Raw genomic sequence first — 23289 nt, 5'->3', positions numbered from 1 at the left:
TTCTGGATTCTTCACGGAATGAAAGTAAATAAAATAATAATAATAATATAATATAATAATAATAATAATAATTAATAATAAAAACACTATTAATTAAATAGATAATAACCAAATAACCCTCTCTGAATTCTTCAAGGAAAAGGCCAGGAAATAAATAACACGATTGAGAAAAAAAAAAAAAATTCAAAATGGCCGGACCAAATGTGGAGGCGGGCCGTATTTGGGCCGCGGGCTGCAGTTTGGGGACTGCTGAGTTAACGTGTATTATTTACCATTACATTGAAATGCATGCCTTTTAGTTTTTGTGGCGCTTACACGCTCAAGTGGGGGCGCCCTTGCGCTTCCTCACGCGAAGAAGAACGCGCTCACGTGAAGAAGAGCGCGCTTACACCCGAAGAAGAAATGCCGCATCCAAGCGAGTGAGCGAGTTAGTGAGAGAGGGAAACACTTCTACGAGCCTACGTTCTTTGTTAATGTTAATATCTACAGAGGCAATGCCTGTATGTATCATCTTTTGTGTTGTTGTTGTTCTGTTTCCACTCACAATCGGACACTTAAATCCAGTTGTGTAGTGGTTTGAACGATGTGCTAATGCTAGCGAACGAATGCTAACCATTTGTTATTACTTTTATTAGCAGCTAATCATCGCTGATTTACGTTGATGCAAACCTGTTTGTTATTGGGGATGAAATTGATTTGTTTCGTTTCTATTCTTAGTTTCACTCTTCAAGTGATGGTTGAATAAAGTCAGCAAATTATACCAACGTCTTCTGCATCGTCATTTGGGAGTTTAGCTAGCTGTATAGCCAGGACTGAGCCTTAGCCTCTCTGTGAGGACAGCCCAGTCGTATTCCCTCCCGATGCAGTTATCTCCACCTTGCAATGACTGCAAGTCGCTTTGTTGTAATTTTTCCTCGTGAAGTGAAGACACACTTTCGAGCGTTTGAACCTACGTGCTGTCATTGTTATGTTTATGGCTGCAATGCTCGTGCTTACCCGTCGTAACCTTTCATTTTCACACTCTTTCATGGTGAAGTGTAGTCAAACTTTGGAGCGAGTTGTTCTTGGCGCCATGCTAGTTTGATGCGTCTGGAAAACAAGACACGTCACGACGCAATACGCGTCTTTAGGAATCGTTAAAGGGATCGTTAAAGCTTTTTCATTGTGATGTCGAGGCCTTGAAACACTCGGAACCGGTTCCGAATTGGAATCGGATTTTGATTCCTATCCCTAGTGGGTAGCAGGGAGTGTGAGATCAGTGCAGCGTTTGCAATGATGCGGACTATGTCCCGGTCCATTATGGTGAAGAAGGAGCTGAGCCTAAAGGCGAAGCTATCGATTTATCAGTCGATCTACGTTTCTATCGTTACCTGTGGTCACGAGCGTGTGGCCCGGATAAAAGCGGCCTAAATGAGTTTCCTCCACAGGATGTCCGGGCTCTACCTTAGAGAAAGGGTGAGAAGCTCGGTCATCCGGGTGGGACTCAAGGTTGCTACTCCTCCACGTTGAGAGGACCCAGCTGAGGTGGCTCGGGCATCTAGTCTGGATGCCTCCTGGACACTTCCCAGGAGAGGTGGTGTCCCACCGAGAGAGGCCCTGGCGACGACCAGGACACGCTGGAGAGACAATGTCTCACGGCTGGCTTGGGAACTTCTTGGACTGCAGCCGGAGGAGCTGATTGAAGTGGCAGGGGAGAGGGAAGTATGGGCTTCCTTGCTAAAGTTGCTGTCCCCGCGACCCGACCCCAGATTAATGATGGATGGATGGATGGATGGATGTTTTACAAAGACCAATGCTGCGTTCCAATCACGGTTTGAGTTGCCCTAAGCTTGCCCTAAGCACTTGCTATGACGTCACACGGAGGCCACTTAGAGGGCGTAGGGAAAGTGGGCGGAGGGGGAGTGAAAGACGTAAATGGAACACAACTGCCCTCGTTCACTCACAGGCAAGAAAATCATGAAACAACCACAAGGTTTTGGAGTAGCGCTATACTGCCAATTCCAAATCAGTGGCGCCTCCAGAAATTCTTCATAGGGGTGGCCATATGGGGCCACTTAAAACCTTGAGGTGGCACGCCAAAAAAATAAAAGCCTTAATTTCAGGGTTTTACTATGTTGTAGTGATAAACAGGCCAGTAGAAAACTGTCAGATTGACTTAAGGACACACCTACTGATATACTTTTGTTGATTGTGTTATATTGTATTTTGTACACTATTAAATTGTGTTAATGTGCATAGCTCATAATTTTCCAGTCAACATTTTGAGTTCCGCAGCTACTACAATCTAACATTATACTGGCACTTGGGGTGGCCAACAAATTCATGGGGGGGACCCGTGGCCAGGCGTGGCCACCCCCTGGTGGCACCATTATTCAACATCGCACAAAATGCGCGGCGACTCATGTCAAAAAGCCGGAGACGTATTCCGCGCTTGATGGCAATACGTCGGTACCTGGGAATTATTAAATTATTTGTTTTGTATCAAATTTCATTTGGGTAATTCTTTATTTATTTGTCGATACGGTATAATTTGTAGACAAAATTGTTGTCTAAATGCATTTGACCTATTTGAAGTTTAGTTTCAGTCCCTCCCAATGCCATTTGATTGGCAGACCATTCCTCTCGTTAAAAGCAAAATAGAAAAGATAAGCGAAATAGCAACATCATTAAAAAATAAATCTTTTTTTCCCCTTTTTTATGGCAAAAGTGAAAGTCAATAAAAATGTTACTGTATTATTATTTATTCATTTATTTCTCTTTATATTTACTTATTCATGTTTTTTTTTTTTTTTTTTTTTTTTTTTAATTTTGGCACTATTGTGATTCCATACGTTCTGCTATAACTGCCACATACAGTCTAATTCTTTTATTTTTTAACAACAATGATGAATTTTACAATTCGAAAGGCAGTTTGGTATAACATTAAAATACAGTGCTGGCAGCATTTAATTCATTTTCTTCTTCTTTGGTGGTATATATACAGCAGCCAACGGTGTTTGAGGTTCATTATCACCACCGCATGGACATATTTTCCATCCACCATTGCAATTCATTGTGGGAGACAGGAAGCTCCGGAGTGACCATCGTTTTTCACTCAATCACTGAGCCCTCTGAGGGTTCATCTCACCAAGTTCACTTCGCTGTTTTGGGAATTGGAACGGCCCTAACGATGGCGGCGGAGATTCCCCCGGGGGGCGGTGGCTAGGGCAAGTGAGCGAGGGCTCATTTAAACCACGATTGAAATGCAGCCCAAGTACATTTTAGTTAGGGCAAGTCTTGTAAACACATCATGAGAAATAATGCCTTTTTTTTGTTTTTTTAAATTGGAAAAGTGCAAAGAGACCCTGAGAAACATGGTTGACTTGATTTTTTTTTTTTTTGGTTTTTTTTTGGGGGGGGCGGTTGGTTTCCTTTTCTTGGGGATGTAACAGAAAAAATAAGAACTACTGATGCACCACAAGAAAAAAATAAGATTGTGAATAATTAAATCAACATTACAGTTACTCCCGAAATCAACCACTTATTTTTTTTAAATTTAGTATTTGAATGCCACATATTTGAGGTTCAGGAGTAATTTGCCTATCTACAGATTTGTTTCCCTCATTACTTTACAAGTATTTTTTAATTGTTCTTGTTTTCATGTGTTTGGGAATCAAAAGGAAGAATTTTGCTCATGATTTACTCCCTTCTTAAGTAATTGGGCACGGGGACGTTCTTTGAAGCAATAACAGGTGTTTAATGGTCACAGATTTTGTCACTCACGGTCGGGTACGGTGCATATCCAGTGTGGGTCCAATGGATTATCAAAACTATCATTTATAAAATCCTCTCTGGCCACAAATTGAAGTTTTATTTTAATAAAGACTTGAAGCAAAAAGGACTTGCCAGGATGAGACATAAAGCATGATGGTCTAGTTGTCATTCATTTCCTCTGCGCTGCCATTTAATGTGCACGCTATCTGTTGCACTGAGCAGCTTCTCATGACAAGGAAAAAAGGCTCCCATGCTTCCATTTGGTATGGTTGAAACCTTCTTAGAAAATTTGGATCATTACCCCAAGGTTTGATATTTTATAATTCCTTGCCACATTTCTAGCTTGAACATGTGCCAATCTCTCTATCCACCTTTCATGTGTAACAGGTGTTATTAAAACCTTGATTATGGACAACAACTGTCACGTGGCAAACCATCTGCTTCACAGCTTGCCGATGATCCATTCAACCTGGCAAGCTCCTCTTAGAACGAAACTCCCTTGACCAGAGATTTTCTTAAAGGGAACGCTGGCATTAGTTAACGAAGCTCAATTATTTTTCTTATTTTTGTTTTCTGTTTTGCTGCATTACTTCAGCTATTTTAATATGGTACAGCTCAGTTAAATATACTATATAATGGCATCCTTTGGAACCTGTTCGAAGCTAAGTCAGTATTTATGCAGGCTGAATCCATCAGTGAGATGATTGAAATGGCACCATATCAGAGAAAACATTATAAGAACCGCTGAAACAAAGAATAGCAGTTGAAATGAAAATTGTGTGTATGATGAGGGATGACAATATCAGAAATGAAAAGAGAACTACTCTATAACGCATGAAAATAGATCAGCGTATAATTATAGTTATCCCCCTTGTAGGCACTGTTCCAGCGTACTGATGACATCAGAGCCATCTGATAGGATGCTTAAATACCATTTGTTAAGCTTATTTTAAGGCTTAATATTCCAAACGGAGCTGCATATTTTGTTAATTGATTAAGTTCTAATCTGCTGAGGTTTAGGTCCCATAATACCGGCAATTAAAATCTTGAGTGAGATGATGTGTCAGTGTAAAACAGGCCATGATTTTAAAACAACCATCTTCTTAAGTTAACCATAGTTGGTCATTTCGCCAATATGAACCGACACTCACTAACCTTGGTGCTTGGCTTCTTTCTTGGTAGTTTCCACTCTTGTTCACATAATTGTAAAAAAGTGTCCTTCAAGTGCATTAAAAACGCTAGCTGTATAAATATTTAATCTATAAATGGTCTTCAAGGTTATTTACAGCAAATTCTGAACCCTGATTTCTGTTCTGCATCCAACTGCAATGTGCAAGATAGACTTAAACAAAGAAATAAAGATTCATAGAAAATAAAAGAATGCCTACCAATATGTCACAGTAAAAAAAAAAAACTATCTATGCCTCGCCAAGAATGATCGACTTGATATAATTACAAAAGATATGGTACGTCTCTTCAAAGTGTATTCCTTTAAATTATGGAGTCTGCATGCTTAAAGTATTTATACCCATGTGTTCCTTGGAAAATGGAATAAACAGAACAAAATACTGACAACATCATGAAATGCTCAGTGAAAGCTATTGGGAAAAATGCATTTTATTCATATTCATTTACAGTATGAACTACAATCTCAGGTATCAATTAGTGAACTTCATCCGCAGAGAAATTAACTGAACTCATTACAAGCACAGTCTCTTGCTGTTTTTTTTTTCTTGTTTTTCTTCTGCATTTTTTAAACAATTGAAGCACATGTAAAATTATGAGCTTAATAATTTTTTTTTGCAATATGTTTTTGAAAATATTTTTTTGTAGAAATGTTACCATTTGATGGTCCTCTCAAAAAATGAGAGAGAATATTCCTACATACAGTAACCCTCCCCATACATACACAGTTGGCAGAATAACTCATAACAATTGTATCACCTTGGCTTGGGCTTTGCACAAAATCAAGCTCACTCTGCTGGTATTTCATTTCCAACAATCTACAGATCAGTTTGACTTTTGTCCCTAAACATCGTCACACATTGGGACAGTTTGCTCATGTACATACTACTACCAATACACGAAGAAATTCCATTTCATCTGGAAATAAAAACAAAAAACCTCAACCCTCATTTTCAAATATATTCTTATGTAAAAACCCAACTTTTTTTTTTTTTTTTAATTATAGCCAGCATTAACCACGAATCAATAAGTCACCAAAAGCGGTAAAAAGAAACTGAGCACCGAAACAGAAAACAGTGGAAAAGGAAAAGAATGGTTCACACAGTTAATGTTATTATTGATGGCCACATCATTCATAACACTGGCAGAAAGGCAGACATTTCTAATCCATTTCTCCAGCCTGCACCCACACATTGGTCTCCTAATGTATATTTTGCTTCCATCAAATGTGTTATTGGGAACTAATGATAAAAAAGCGGGGGTGACTAACTGATCAGACGCAGATGAGTTTGTGAGTGATGAGCCTTTATTATATTCCACCTATAAGCTATATTTGTAGTCCTTGCTGAATTTGAAATAAATGAAGGATGGCGCATTGGAAATATAAAGTGGGCACATTTTGAAATCATGGAGCAATTTATTTCATTTAAAACATGAGGCTGCAGGGTGCTCTGCAATGATGATGTCATATGTTGCCCGAATTCTATTATTCCATCTGTAAATGACCATTACATTACTTCAGCTTAAGAAAAAAAATCACTGACATCTGTGCAATCTTCACTGGGAAATCATAATAAGCTTGTTGAACAGACGACCAGCACAGACGAGTGAAAGGCATATCTACTACATCTTACTTTCTGCACAAGGTCACCGTTTCCATGGTGACTGTCTGATGGCTAGTTTTGCCTCCTTAAGCCTTATCTATTTTTTATTCCTCTCCCTTCATATCTTTCGTATATCTGTTTGAAGACCCCTCATGACTGTTGTGGATCTATCCTCTCTCCACACACCTACTTATATCCTTTTTTACCTTTCTGAAAGAAAAAAAAGGCAACCAGACTACAGAGGCAATGTTCTGATGGACTATAAATGATGCAGCATCAAAGTGGATGCCTCACCGCACCCCAAGAAAAACAATGACACAGAGTCGGGTTTGCTTCCATATCAAAGTCTTTGACCCCTGATAATCGGCATAAGGATGGTGAAAAAGTCTGTTTGGTTATCAGTTTTCCAGTATTGGTCTGCAAATGATCTGCTGATGCAGTTTAATGAGACGTAACCCATCTCCCCTTTTTTTGTGCCAGGTCCCTTGCTGCTTCGCTGAGTCTGTTAGCCCTGTCTGCATTGGTCCGACAGGGTCACACTACATTACAAAGCTGCCTCATTTGCCTCTTTATCTGTACCAACAGATGGACTATCAGCACATGAGCTCGTGTGACCCCAGGGTGATGGCGAGGTAACGCGACACTGCATGGACATACATCATAACTGGGTTAAAAGGGAGGGTACTGACGGCAGCCTTATGCTCCCCTTCATTTTCTCAAGCAATATTCTGCCGTCGTGCGGCACATGCCGACGGCTAAAGCGAGACAAATGAGACATGGCAAGGGGTGGGGAATGTCCCTGAATTAAGCAGCAGAGACAATCAAAGAAGGACAAGTATGAGGACACTGAGAAATAGGGATGGGGATGGAGAGGGTAGACATCTTGATAGACATGAGAAACGAATGTGAAAAAATAGTTAAGATTTGAAGTGTGAAAAAAATGGGTGGATGGAGGAGTTACTCTTCTTACTTACAAAGACTGATATATGGCTCTTTAAGAAGCCACGGGGGGAATGCACATACTAATTTGACTGCTTTCGTTCTCAGACGCGCAGGCTTCCATCTGATATCATCAAGAGCTTTTCCATCAAAAGATTCTCTTGAATGACAGCTAGAACAGCCTGATTATGAAAATTAACTCATCTTATACTAGGAATGTTATAGACAGCTGCCTCAATGTGGACACGTATTGTATACTGAACAAGCAAATTAATGATTATGAACACTAAAACAATGCCCCTCATAAAAAGATAACAGCTGAGACCAAATATAAAATTAAATGACCGTGTAAGATCTATATTCCGTATTCACATGTAGCAAACCATTCTTTTCCTTGTGCAATATTACAGAGGGAGCGAGCAAGAAAAAAAGAGAATGGAAAACAAGCTAAAAAGCTATTACAATTAGTTTTTGTCATTTAGTCACTGGACATACCTTTTAAATAAATAATCTTTGTTTTTGTAAAGACACTTAATAAAGTATCATTTGTGGTCCCTTGCCAAATGTTGATTTAGCACTGTTGTCGACATTAACTGTGTTGATGTCATATTGCAGTATTGTATCTTCTTTGTGGTGTCTGTTGTATTCCTAAAACCGCTCATGTTGAATATTATGTGAAATGCAGGCTCAGATTTGGGTCTCTTGTACATTGTCTTTTGAGCAGGCTTGAATCAGTAAATGTTCCTGTGTAGTAGAGCTGTGTATGGTACTGAGCATAGAAGGGTGATAAGAGCTCTTGTAGGTGTTGTAGTGGTTGTAGTGCTCCAGTGGGGGCAGCGATAGGTGTCTGTCAATAGCGGCAACACCTGCGAGCTCTTCTTCAACGGTAATGACTTCCATAGAGGAAGCTGGACCATCAGGATCCTGCTGGTTATGTTGCTTCCTCATTTTGTAGAAAATAACAAGTAGAACCGCAGCCATGAGTGTAATGGCCACAAAGCAGCCAATGATAATCTTGGTGGTTTTCATCACCTCATCCAGACCATTGAGGGCTCCTTCTCCATCCAGATCCAGAACTGGAATTGTAAAAGTCCTCTCTGTGGTCCTCGTTGAAACGGGAGTTGTTTTTGTCGTCGAGGATGACACCCAACCAAATGGGGGGAGCGGAGTGTGGCTGTCATCACTTGGGCTCTCGATGGTCTCCACCGTGACTGTTGTAAAATAGGTCACGCCACTGTTTTCCACAGACGTGACATTGAGCACTGCTGAGGCGGAGATGTTGCCCGCTGTGTTGCTGACCATACAGGTATACGTTCCAGTGTCTTGCATCGTGACGCTGGTAAAGTTAAGTGTCCCATCATTGAGTACAGCCAGCCTCACCTTATAAGCCCCGTGTGTCACCAGTGAGCCATTTGGTGTGAGCCAGCTGATAGATGTCAAGGAGCTGGTACGACATTTCAGCTCTGCACCCATGCCTTCTGTCACATTTAAGTCAGAGGGTGGCTCCACAATGACAGGAACATCACACTGGAAGTAGCTGTGGTCCAATTCTCCAATGTAGCGACCTTTGAAGAGTGTCGGAGTATGGCAGCGGGCACAGCAACTTGTATTCGCGGGTACAGACTCTTTCAGCCACCAACTGAGCCACAAGATATCACAGTTGCAATTCCAAGGGTTGTGATGAAGGTGGACCCGTTCCATACGATGCAGTGGTGTGAAAAGGTCATGCGGAAGAAAGGTAAGGTTGTTGTGAGCAAGGTTAAGCTCCACTAGCGACTGCAAGTCATCAAAGGAATTCCTCTCAATTGCTTGGATTTGGGCATGCATCATCCATAGCTTCTGGAGGTTGACTAATCCTGTAAATGAGCTCGGCTTGACAACGGACAGCTGATTTCCAGACATTTCCAACTCTTCTAATCTAACCAGTGGTAAGATGTTCGGGATCTCCTTGAGGTTGCACATTCCCAAATTCAAATAGCGCAGATTGCTCAAGTCCTTGAACGCGCCATCTGAAATGTAGGAGAGCCGCTTAAGCTCACCTAGGTCTAACCTTCGAAGCGACGGGACTCGGTTGAAGGCATAGGATGGTATACTTTCAATGGGGTTATTCCGAAGCCATAATTCCTTTAACTTGGACAAATACTCGAATGCTCCATTAGGGATTGTCGTGAGTCGATTATCAAAGAGCTCTAAAGTGTTCAGACTTGCGAGTCCATTGAAGGCGCCTATTTCAATGCTGCGGATGTGATTCTTGCTCAGCTGGAGAATTTCCAGATGCCGCAGATGTTTGAAACTGTCCACCTTGATCACCTGTATTAGGTTGTCCTGGAGGTTTAAGTAACGGGTGTTGGTTGATATACCATCTGGCACATCTCGTAAACTGCGACGGGTGCATATGACCTTGCTGAACTGGTTACTGCACGAGCATACAGAAGGACACGTCTGTGCACGAACTAGCCCGGCGACCACCAAAATTTGAAGGGCCAAGAGCAGCACAAAGAGGGGGTTGGACAGCGCCCCCTTTAGCCTACGACTTCTCATTGTCTGGCGCTGGAGGGAGGAGATCATTTTGTTCAGCATTCATAGTTCATCTGCTGATTGCGTTCTCTGCAACACACAAAAGAAAAGGAAAAAAATACTTACTGACAAGCACAAATCAGCATCAATTTGGAAGCAATACAAAGTTGCGCTGCAATTTGGCTTTGCGCTCATGTGGAAGACTGTGAACACATAAATGGCAAATAGAACTTCATTTCCCTTTTATTTAGAATACAGGACAATGTGCATGTTGCACCTGTTTAAGTAAAACACTTCTTTTTTTTTGCACCAACTAGCATGACTCATGATTGTGTTCTATTCTACATAATGACAATGCCATTCCCCAAAGTGTCATAAACATAGATTCAGAAAATTATCAGTTAATTATGGAATTAAAAAAAAAAAAAAACCTAATAATAACTTCGATGGACACTCTTAAATACTCTTAAAGATCCAATAAAGGAGCTGCATATTTAATGACAGTGCAAAACTAATAATGCTTAGTTTTAGGTTTGCAATGCACTACGTTGTATCATAATGATGGATAATTCTCTCTTAAGATTTCAATATAACATTAAATTTAATTATAAGTGCAAAACATCAATCATACCACAATGTTTGATTGTTTTATTAAAATTGGCTTCATTTTGTCCCTTATCATTCAAGAAGAAAAAGCACTCTTTAACACATTTATTGTATGATAAGATCTGCGAGCTTCCTGGCATTTGTCTGGCATTTGGCATCGCATGAGCAATACCCTATTTACATTTAATTACAGTCCGATTCATCATGACACCAACAACCAAAGAGTGAATTTTGGGTTCTCCCTCTTCCTCACAGAATAATATTACTTGACATTGGATTAATCAATCAAGGATGTATTTGTTTAGGAATTTGTTTGCTTTCAGGGCTCAGCCTGCGCCTAGTTCATTCAGAATTAATTATGTGTTGTTAACCAATATTATGCTCTGGCCTATGAAAAATCTACATGAGTATAAACAAGTTCCTGCTTTTAGTTTTGCCATTATATCTTTATAACTTCAAATCCCACTTGACTGTTGATAACCTCATTTTGCCAAATCTTAGGCAAGACCTACTCTATGCATGACAGATTTTTTTTTGAACTGGAAAAATTGGGAACTCACGTGGAATTGTTCCCTTGTAAGACTGACTGGATTAATCAATATAAGAGAGTGCACGTGTGGCTAGCTTCCTTCTCAGCCAGGCTGTCGTTCTACCACAGCTTTTGAAGGTTGCAGGGGGACAAGCCTCTATTGGAGAACGAGATGGAATAAGGCCTCCCACTGGCAAAGTCTCATTTTATCTGCCTGGAATCACAAACAGCCTGCACTACCATCTAAATTCAACAAATGGTGAATGTAGTAAACACACAGCGGGAATGATTTGCAGAACAAAATGTCTTCGGTTCCATTTTGCTGCAATGTTAACGACAAAAGTGAATTGAGTCATTATTGTACTTTGTTACCAGGTAGCATACAGTTTATACACCTTTTTCATATGTATAATGTGTATTATTTTTTGACAGGGATTGTGGTGCGAGCATGCAATGAACTAATAAGAGATGGACCCAAACGCAGGAAAACTAAGGCAAGGCAGACGGGTGTTGGAAAAGGTTTAAACAAACAAAAGTCCAGAAAAGCAAAGTGCAAGCGGGTGGTGAACAAAAGACTGCGTCTAAAGCAGTGGCGATTGTTTTAAGACCGCCAAAATGTCAAAAAATAAGTAATCACATGAATACCGTTTTTTGTACATGTCATTGACTAAATATGCGCTACAACATACTCACATTTTGTCAGAATTAGCTTCTTATCACTGTTTACGATGCGGAATGCTTTTCATTTATTCGCGCAGCTTCACACTCCTTTAAATGTTGTGGAGGCTGTGCTTCTCCAGAGTTGAGAGTGCATTGTTCCACTACAGCGAAACGAGACGAGTAATTGGCTAAATGCTCGGTTTATCCTGCCCATTGGACGCTGTGCGTCTCTTGGGGTCTATGTGCAGTGGACAGGGATTGGCTGGCCCAGAAGCTCTCTGCTTCTCTGCATGACAATTGGATGAGCTGTCTGAGGCTGAATCCATTTTTGATTGACAACGAAATGAGCGAATACATGATCCTGTCGTAATAATATCCATGGGAGGCATTTTTCAATTCAATATTCTGAGTATAACCGGTGTCTGCCAACGTGTCCTACATTGGCAAAACTCATAAAACAGGCTAATTTGACACCCAAAGTACTACCATGCGCTTTCAACTTGTTTGGTTTGGATGCATAGGCAGAACGTGGTAAATCATGCCTTAATAAAATACTTAAATGTAGTTAAATAAAATAAAGACAGTTTAAATACGCTATGTGACTAATGTGGTCAACAGATCAACATTGCTTTAAAGCTACCACAAGAAGAAGGAAATACATGTAATAAGTATTTTTTGAGGCAATGAAAAGGTAATAAAAAAAAAACTCAACAAAAACATAAATAGGGCTAGCCTCTTTTAAACGAAGTGCGCATCCATCCGTACGGATGCTTGGGCAAGCGCACTGAGCATTGTGTAGCATGTCTCACCGCGTAGCAAGAAATTGCAGAACACCAGAGACATTGTTAGTCAATCTTAGTGACACTTTCTTTGTTAAAAAAAACTAGCAAAATAAATTTAACTCCTATTTCTGATATTTTTTATAATTGTTGTTGTTGTTTTTTTTAAATATATATAAATTGTAGCCGCTTGAGTTTGGAGACTTGCTTTCTGTCACTCTAGTTTCTTTCCCTACCGAGCAGGGTCTGCCGCTGAGCTCCTTCACCATCACAAAGCCCTCACAGACGGACACACTTCGAGGTTCTTCTCCTTATTGAAAGACTAGCATCCGCCATTGCTCTAAAGCAACTTACTATAAGAATGAGAAACTAGGCAGGACGAGGGCACAGGAAGACAGAAGGCACGGTCTTGGACATTGAGGGAAAAGACGTAAAAAAAAACAACAAAAAACGCACTGCACAGAGGGATATTAAATACAGAAATGGGGTAACGAGACAAGGAGGGACAGGTGGGTGACACGAGATACAGCCGATTGGTTGACACACAAGCAGCAGGCAGAACAGGTGAAATCAATGGGCAATGACACGGACAAGACACTCCAGGGCACAAACTTCAAGAAACCAAAACAGTAAACAAACCAAAAGCTTAACATTTTTTAAGAGAACAATCAATTTTCATTCATGGGAATACAATAATGACATTGTTTTAATCCTGTATCCTCGCAATATTCATGATAGTCCATAATGAACTTCTGAAATCAGTTCGCATACATTTCAATTAAATCCAGGCATTTACTCTTTAGTTTGTATGCAGTGTACCTTAGCATTTGGCTGGATGTTACTAAGATTTATAGATCAGAATAATTCTAATATAAAAGTGTTGTTGTGATAATTACCCTATTCACGGTTGACAAAAATCTAAAGAATGAAGGGAGAATTAATAATTAGGCACCAGGAAATGTTTTTACACTTCATAGTTTATGTGCTGTGGTAATGTATTGTTTTCTCCTAACTGGAAATAAATTCACATTAGTAACCTCCAACCAATCAGGCTTCAGGTCCAGACACAGCACTGAGTCGGCACTGTTAAAAGTAAATAACGACATTGCCCTTTCTGTGGACAATGGAAACCCATCTATCCTTGTTTTACTAGACCTCACAGCAGCATTCGATACAGTCGACCATACAGTCCTTGTATCTCGTTTAGAACATGCTCTAGGTATCCGTGGTGATATTCTAAAATGGTTTAAATTGTATCTGAAACATAGAACATTATTTGTAATGATTGGGGAATTTTCTTCCTCACAAACTTCTCTGTCTTGTGGGGTACCACAAGGCTCTATATTAGGGCCTGTTCTTTTTGCGCTTTATCTCCTTCCTTTAGGATCAGTTATAAAAAAACATTAATATCATTTTTCATTTTTATGCTGATGACCTGCAGTTTTATCTGCCCTTGAGACCCAACAAACAAACTGCTCTCGCTAAATTGATGGAGTGCATATTTGATGTGAAGCAGTGACTTGCACAAAACGTCTTACATCTTAACGAGAGCAAAACTGAATTTATTACTTTTGGCACACCTTCTGTGATGAATGCCCTTGAGCCCAACTCTGTCGCTCTGGCTGACATTTTTAAGACACACGTTAAAAATCTCGGAGTGATATTCGATAGCAGGATTGACTTTGAAACACAGATTAGTTCTGTTGTAAGAGCAAGTGTTTTCCAGCTCCGTCTCTTAGCCAAAGTGAAGCCTTTTCTTAGTCGTCATGACCTTGAAAAAGCAATTAACGCTTTTATAAGCTCAACGTATAATCTTCAATGCAACTTGTTCAAAATGCTGCTGCTCGATTTTTAACAGGTACACCTAGACGTGAGCACATTACCTCCGTGCGATCATCACTCCACTGGCTTCCAGTCCATTTGAGAATTGATTTCAAGCTTTTACTGTTTGTTTTCAATTCTATTAATGGCCAGGCTCCATCTTATTTTTTGGAAATTTTAACCTCCCGTAACTCTGGCAGGAATCTTCGATCTTTTGCGGGTGCTGCCCCTAGGCTGTGGAGCAGTCTTCCACCTGAAATCCGCACCAGTACGATCTAGGTCTTTTTAAGTCATTTGCTTAAGGGTTTTTAATTTTGGGGAATTTTATCGGTTTTATTGTTTTTATTTGTTGTACTTTTATAGCGATGCACTGTCTTTGTTTGTTTTTGTTTTTTTTTAATGTCATTGTATAATATTTTCCTGCCTTTTATTTATCTTCAGCCATGCTTTGTTGTAAAGCACTTTGGTGCCTTTCGGTTTTTGTAAAGGGCTATATAAATAAATTTGATTTGAATTTGATTAGTAACCTATGTATAATGCTCGGAGGCATAGCAACGGTCCCCGTTGGCCCCAGGCAACAAGAAACATGGGGCCCTTCTGAGTCACGTGACACACGTACATACTCGCGCAGTATAATGAACACAAAGGTGGGGAGGGTGCGAGTGTGCGCTGCATGCACCTGTGGTCATCTTGGCCATAAAAGTGGCGAAAACTAAGCACTTTACACTGACTCATATGGATGTACTTACATTCGTTCATGGATGCACACATTTTAACAGGTGGCCGTCCTCTGCTGGAAATGCGCACCTTATGCCTATTCTCGCTCCCGGAATATGCAGCACTTGTGACGTAGGACAATAAAAGGACTAGTTGCTATGGAAACGTACGCATACCCAAGGAACCTTGCTAAAAGGAGTATTAAAATTGCAAATAAAATCATTTAGGATGAGCGCCTTGAAAGGTGGAAAAGCGCTATATAAGTATAACACCATTTACCATTTAGGCTTATTTTAGATGCATATATGTTATATTTTTCTTATAGAGTATTCAACGAGGAATACAATACACCCATTAATAGACTTTTGGGGAAAAAAGACCATTTCTTTAAGTAGTCACACGAATAATGAGGTGAGCTGTGAAAATCAGAGTAAAACAACTCAGCAGGAACTTTCCAGAGAGAACTTGGTGCGTCAACAATCGTGGTGTTAAAAGCTGGTTGGACTTTTCTAAACATGTATAATCTACGTGCAAGGCCGGCCCAGCCTATATGCAGACTAACCAGCTGCTTAGAGCCTCTGACCACTAGGGGGCCCAAATCTGGCAACCTCATTTTATACGTTGTTAATAGAGCATCGTGAATAATGTGGCGCGCATCCCCGTTTATCTATGCAAACATCCATTTTCTTGTCATTACAATCTGGCAACCTTGGGAGTGACGTTGAACCTGCTTTGCGATTGGTGCTCAAACTTGGTTGGAACATAGATCCACGAATATGTCAAAGAGAATTTATCCTTCTGGAGCAGAGAAACGAAAGAAGAAAATCGGAGAAGAAAAGAAACAACTGTATCAAGGTAATAGAGCATGTTGTTGATGTTGTTGTTGTGCAAGACACTCCGACTTGAACGTTGTTGTCAGCTGAACTTGTCAATATGTCGGATTGGTAATTGCCATGATCCCAGGGCGAAGGCCCCGGAGGGAATCAAGTAAAGTCGAGCAAGTCACCTGTCAGCATACCTGTGAAAGTGTACAGTTTCGGCGTAATTTGTACAAGTGAGCACTGATTTTTAAATGTGGACACTGTACGTTCAAAATCTGTACGTTTTTCGTGCATTACGTTTTTTTTCTCCGTTCCGATTTTGTCACTGTTTCGGCAACGAGACGATGCATTACTACGTTGGTTGAATGACATGAGAAAAGTCAGAGACACTGAGAGAGAAGAGTCTTGTGACGCTGTAGCAAACGCGATGCTAGGCTAGGTGGCTCCAATATTTCCTGGCTGTAGCCAACAGGGTACAATCTACGCATAGATATCACACGCTTATAGAAGTACATGCGAAATGACAGACGGCGGCGTTGATAAACAGCCGCCATTTTGAAGCAGTAGAAAGGCTCTGTTGTAGTGAACCTTCCTAGCGAACGTAAGTAACTTTTTATCTAAAATACTCCTAAATCAGCAAAATCTTGACTTGAATCTATCTTTAAATGATGAAACAGTTTTAAAACTTTAACATGTCAAAAGTAGACAGAAGGGAACTAATGCAAAAACGGTGGCAGTTTTAACAACTTTAACGGTTGATTCACAACATTAAACGATTTCCAAACATAGCAAATGTTTTTTTTTTTGTTTTTTGTTTTTTAAATTAAAAAAAATATGAAAGGTAACACCAGTTACTTTGCCAGGTAACTAATTACTCTTACATTCAAGTAACTGAGTTACTAACTCAGTTACTTTTTGGGAGAAGTAATTTGTAACTAATCAATTACTTTTTAAAAGTAAGATTAACAACACTGGTCTTAAAGATGAAGTCTGCAGAATGAAAAATGACGAAAGCTGAGATTTTATTCTGGCAATTTGTCGCCAGAATAAAATGCCACAATTTGCCTGCAACTATTGCTGATCACTTCTCAGAATTAGCATAAGAAATGTTCCCCGGCTCAAAGATTGCATCGGTAAGTTAATTTTATCAATTGACCTTTTTAATTTATAATTGGACACTCTAACGAACTACCTTCAAATCAAACTGAATTGCGAGCTGAAGTGCCACCATCAAAAAAACATGATAGAAAATGCCAAAAGTGCTACATACAATTATAACAAAAGTCACTGTTAAATTTCAGTAATCATGATGTAGCCGAAGATATTGTTCTTTGATTGCACCAGGTTATATGTGCCAATATTACCAATAAATCCATATTATTTTAAAAATTGAGTTTTATTTTTGTTTCATATTGCACGCAATATACAACGTAAGATTAGTCACCAATTTGTAAGGGCATACGTCACTATTTGTAAGATCGCCAACGGCATCGGGTTGACAGGTATGTGTCGGCAACGGCAAATGTATGGCTTCCGCTGATTGTAGTAAAACGAACTATCGGCCTGATATGCATTTGGACTGGAGAGCATAGAAATAGTCATTTCATTTATATCGGACATTATTATCAAGTAGTATGCCATGTATCAGCCTATGATGAATCTACTTAGTTGGGGTGAGAAGTTTGAAATGCAACAAAATCTGATTAATATACAAAATGTGTTAGGATGAGTTGGATTGCATGTACTGTATGGGTTTTTTCGCAGTACACTGTGACGAAATGGTGGGCGAAAAATATGGGCCCCTTGGCATTATTTTGCTTATAGCCCCCCCAAATGGCCTGGGCCGGCCCTGTCTACGTGACATGGTTAGTGCTGATTGGGATTGATGACAGAATTGTTAGATAATCTGCCAAATGATTCTATGGTATTGAAACACTCCCTACACTTGTCGCTGCGACAGTGCAGTAAAGCTGCGTGTGCTAGATCTGTTGGCCCTCTGAGGGCCCATGCTGGCTTGGGGCACTAGGCGATTGCCTGGTTTGCCTAATGGGACGCGACGCCCCTAAAAATGCTATAATGTGTGATACACCAGAGTTGAGTAACTTTCCCAGGAAGCAAAAACCAACGTATAGAAGCAAAAGACAAAGAAGATGATGAATGGTTACGCCATTCTTACATCTCTTTATACATCTGCCAATGATGTACTACTATGCTAACTGAGCTTTTATCCATTTTCCTGCAACAATACTGTAATTTTGCAAAAAGTGGTTGAAAAGAATACTAAAAATACTCTCTTTGCTTGGGATAATGCTGTGCTAGGATTATAACTGCTGTAGAAAATTGTTATTGACATGTCTTCACTCTTAATGATTTTGTTGATTTGAATATAATTTGAACAAACATCATTCTAAGGTGAATGTTTGCATAACAAGCCATACAAACTTGTTGTTAACTCAAGACCAAACCAAACCAAATCCAAAAACAAAAAAGGCTAATTTAGATCAAAGTGGGAGCAGGTTCAAGAAATCCTTTTGTCAGTTCAATTTGACCTGTTTGCATTTGGTAAGTATTTATACTAAGCTAAAGAGAGTAAGCGGTACTTTTTAGTTTTGCTAAAGCTTTGTGTTAAATTACCACTTTAAAATTCTTCGGGAACCTTATACTTTGTTCCTTGGTATTGTACAGTGGTTAGGAGAAGCCAGTCTGCCAAGAGAGGGACGCAGGTGGAAGAAGGGGTGTTAGCAAGTGAACTAGTTAACCACCAAGTGATAATTTATCATTTGTTAATGCGTAACGTGCCACAGACTTCCGCTGAAACCACCTCATACAGCCTGCCTAATTCCACCCATTCAAATCCAATCGGTGTTTTTCCCCACTCTTTCACTGCTGTACTTGTGATATAAAAATGATTGATCAATCGACTGATTGATTCATCCCATTTGTGTGTGCTTTATGTAGAAGCAATAAAGGGCTTTTGCCTTTTCTCCTCCTTCTACATCAGTGGTCTCCAAACTATTCCACATAGGACAGCAGTGGGCGCAGGATTTCATTCCATCAAAACAGGACTACACCATTTTACCAATCTGGTGCCTCACAAGTGTAATCAGTTTATTGCAGTTCGGTGCGGCTTGTTTTAGCAGAAACCTCAATGGTTAAACTGTCTGTGCTCAATAGGTAGAAACAAAAACCAGGACCCACAGTGCCCCTTGAGGACCAGTTTGGATACCCCTGTTCTCCATGGAACCGGTTTAAAAAGGACTAAAACTATCCGAACCTATCTCGCTCTCTCTTTTTTGTCATTTTTGTAGGAGAAAGCAATAAGCAGGAAGGGGTTATGGGGGGACAGAAAGGAAAATAGAAGAGAGATCGAGACAGACAAGGAGAACAAACGGCAACAAGAAATACATTAAACGCATACACTACCTATGAATATAGTGGTGTTATCCATAGCTAATTGTATTTCCTGTGGACATTATATGGGGGCCAAGGAGAATGGGGGGGGGGGGGGGGGTGAGTCAAAAAGAGATGTGATGAGGTGAGGTGGAACCTATACAAATCAGCAATGTGAGGTGTAGAACCCAGTAATATGTCAATTACCTGTACATGTTGATATGTTGACATCCTATTCTATGCAACCTGATTACTAATCCTGGCACCGACATTCTCTGAAGACAAGTGGAAATTCTGCCCCAGGGCCACAGCTCCTCCCAGGGCGATTGGGGTGGGTGAGCCAGTGCAACCCATCCCTACTCCTGCAGCTCTGGCAAGGGGGCCGTCGCCATCCCCACCGGGACCCACACACCATTTTGACCAAAACCTCCCCGTTATATCCCCATGATGCATTCAATTACAAAGTTTACCTCTTTGCTTATTCACATCATTCACATTTCAATATATTAAGCAAAAAAAAAATTGTGTAAAAGTTTATAAAAGCAAAGGTTCACCAGAATGTACTTTTTAAAAACAGATTTCTTCAGTAAATTAGCTGAATTTGAGGTGCATTTAAGAACTAATTATTTAGGACCAACTAAATATGCCGTGTAGTTAGTGAAAATACCTTTGGTCAGAGTCATTTGCAAATCAGTGTGAAATCAGTGAAGTCAAATGAAATCTGACTAAACTTTTAGGCTGACACCACTTAAGAGACCTGCCGTTAAGCTCAATGAATTTAACCTTGTTTATTTAACCCATCATAGAATCATTACATTAAATGGGTCTGAATCTTGAGCGAAAATATTTATTGTTACAGCCCATAGCCCTCACCCCCACCAAAAAGAGGGTGTGTTTGATTACCAAAATGGAAAGCTGTTTGAATTAATCTGGTTTTTAATATATACTTCTCAAAAAATAAAGGGAGCACTAACATAACACGTTGTAGTTCTGAATGAATGAAATATTTTTATCAAATACTTTGTTCTTTCCATAGTTGAACGTGCTGACAACAAAGTCAGACAAAAATTATCCATGAAAATGAAATGTATCATCCCATGGTGGTCCGGATTTAGATTTATACTCAAAATGAAAGTGGAAAACACACTTCAGGCTGATCCAACTTTGATGCAATGTCCTTTAAACAAGTCAAAATAAAGCTTAGTAGTGTGTTTGGCCTCTGCATGCTTGGATGACCTCCCTGCAACCCCTGGGCATGCTCCTGATGAGGTGGCGGATGTTCTCCTGAGGGATTTCCACCCGAAACTCGACCAGCATATCACCGATTTCCTGGACAGCCTGAGGACCAACCTGCCGTCCTGTAGGAGATTCCAGGAGACAGGTAGTTATTCCAGGAGAGCTGGACAGGGCCGTAGAAGATCCCTAAACCCTCAGCAGGATCAGTATCCACTCCTTTGTTCAAGGAGGAATAGGATGACCACTGCCAGAGCCCTACAAAATGACCTCCAGAAGGCCACTGGTGTGAATGTTTCTGACCAAACAATCAGAAATGGGCTCCATGAGGATAGTCTGAGGGCCTGACATCCTTTAGAGAGCCCTGTGCTCACTGCCAATCACCAGGGAGCTTAAGAGGCATTTGCCATAGAGCACCAGGATTTGCAACTATGCCACTGGCTCTGTGCTCGTCACCGATGAAAGCAGGTTAAACCTGAGCACATATACGACAAACGTGAATGAGTGCAGAGATCCCATGGAGAACGTTATGCTGCCTGCAACATCAGTCAGCATGACTGGTATGGTGGTGGGCCAGTGATGGTGAGGGGAGGCATATCCTTGGAAGGACACACAGACCTCTACAGGTTAGATGATGGCACCCTGACTGCTATTAGGTATCGGGATGAAATCCTTGGACTCATTGTCATAAGCTATGCTTGTGCAGAGGGACCTGGGTTCCTCCTGGTCCACGACAATGCCCAACTTCATGTGGCTGTAGTATGCAACAGTTCCTGAAGGAAGAAGGAAATGATAACATTGACTAGCCCCCACGTTCGCCTGACCTAAATCCACTTCTGGGACATTGTGTTTAGGTCCATCTGGTATAGCCAGGTTGCTCCACAGACTGTCCAGGAGCTCAGTGATGCCGTGGTCCAGATCTGGGAGGAGATTCCCAAGGACACCCTCCGTCATCTCATTAGCAGCATGCCCTGGCGTTGAAGGGAGGTCATCCAGGCACTTGGAGGCCACACACACCACTGTGCCTCATTTTGACTTGTTTACATGAAAGGTGAATCAGCCTGTAGTGTGTTTTTCCATTTTCATTTTGAGTATAACTCCAAATCCAGACCTCCATTTTCATTGATAATTTTTGTGTGATTTTGTTGTCAGCACATTCAACTATGGAACGAACAAAGTATTAATAAAAATATTTCAATCATTTATATCTACAATGTGTTACATTAGTGTTCCCTTTATTTTTTTGAGCAGTGTATATAAAAATAGACTTATCACATTACTTGATTTAATCAGACTCAGTTGCCATGTTTATGAATTGCAACCCTAAAAACCTTAAACAATTTAAACAGACAGCCTAGAGACCCAGCTTAACCTGCCTGATTTGATAGTGATTGATTTGACTAGTGTTTGACTAGTGTGTAGTTGGAGATCTGTTTTCAACATAGTTTGCCATTTTTGTTTTTGACAGAAAAAGTTTTTTGTTTCATCCACGTCAACCTGCACGGCATCATATTAGTCTGCAATGATGTCCATTTGCGAGTGTGTACTGTACTGGCCACCAAAACACAGCAGTGGAAGGAGTTTCTAAGAAATTGTATTCATTGATTATCTTAGGCAAGAGCATGTTGTTTGAATGCAAGACAGAATACAGCAAATTAATGAAATGCTGCACCTATAAGTTTTGTTTTTCCTTAGTTAAAAAAAAAAAAAAAAAAAAAAATATATATATACACATATATTTTTTATTTTTTATTTATTTATTTTTTTATTGTTTTTTTTTTTATGGAAGCACATTATATATGCATGATTTGTTTAGAATTTAATTTGGGAAATGTGTAAAGTCATGTTCATCTAATGAATTATAACTTCTGTCTCTAGCAAACTGTGCTAACAGTATGAACTAGGTGATGTAGTTAGTAATATGTACATTTTATGCCCACAATTTACACTCTACCAGTACAAGTTCTTTTGGGGATTTTTGACAGTGTGCTATACTGATGCAGATATATTTCTCCTTTTTTTTCCCCTTCACACAGTTTATGCAATATTCAACACGTTATACTGAAACACTTTTGGTATTTATGTGCAATATGCCAGACCAGGAGCTTTAGCTTTAAAGTGTCAATATGATGAATGCCCGATGGCCTCAATTGTACCAAGTAATAGGTTTATTTTTTCCAGTGAAACAATGGCATACTTTAAACTCAGAATAGGGCCAATGTCATAGATCCCAAACAGTTTATCAAGTGCATGAACACAGGGGTCTGGGAAAAATGCCTCTGCTAATTTATACGATAGAATTGTGCAATCGTTCTGATAAATGACATCAAGTGAACAAGCATGTTTTAGGTTTGAGAAAAGGGAACAGATGTCTTGTCATGGTAAACGATGCCCAATGAGGTGTTACAGTTGAGGCCCTGACCTGAGTTTAACCTCTGCCTCTCCGTAGGGCAAATACAAAAATTCGAATAAAATACATCCCAGATGGTATGATGATATTATCGAAAATGATCATAAGTCGAGATCTCATTCTTTCCTCCAATTGATAGAGGCAGTTAAATTAAAATAGGTGCTAAACTGTGAGCCATCAAACTGCCATCTGGAATTATGGTCAAAGAGACAAAAAAAAAAAAAAAAAAAAAAAGCAACCAAACAAAAATATCATACTATATTACATCAACAATAAAGTAACTTTGTCCAGAGTACTTTCATAATGGATTTATTATGCCTTTTTT

General features: G+C 40.0%; 1 protein-coding gene across 1 annotated transcript in view; it reads right to left on the bottom strand.

The window, feature by feature from the left end:
• Positions 1 to 114: 114 nt before the first annotated feature.
• The window catches only part of LOC130913858 (leucine-rich repeat-containing protein 4C-like), a 95856-nt gene continuing 72681 nt past the window's right edge, over positions 115 to 23289 (bottom strand). The window contains exon 2 of the mRNA XM_057832762.1: positions 115 to 10088. Coding sequence (XP_057688745.1) covers positions 8169 to 10061 — 1893 coding nt within the window. The 5' untranslated portion in view covers positions 10062 to 10088 and the 3' untranslated portion in view covers positions 115 to 8168. The remainder of the gene's footprint in view (positions 10089 to 23289) is intronic.

This window comes from Corythoichthys intestinalis, chromosome 1 (genome assembly GCF_030265065.1).
Source record: "Corythoichthys intestinalis isolate RoL2023-P3 chromosome 1, ASM3026506v1, whole genome shotgun sequence".
NCBI classification, from domain to species: domain Eukaryota; kingdom Metazoa; phylum Chordata; class Actinopteri; order Syngnathiformes; family Syngnathidae; genus Corythoichthys; species Corythoichthys intestinalis.
Note: the sequence above shows the minus strand (reverse complement) of the source record. Positions and strands in the feature narration are given on the sequence as shown.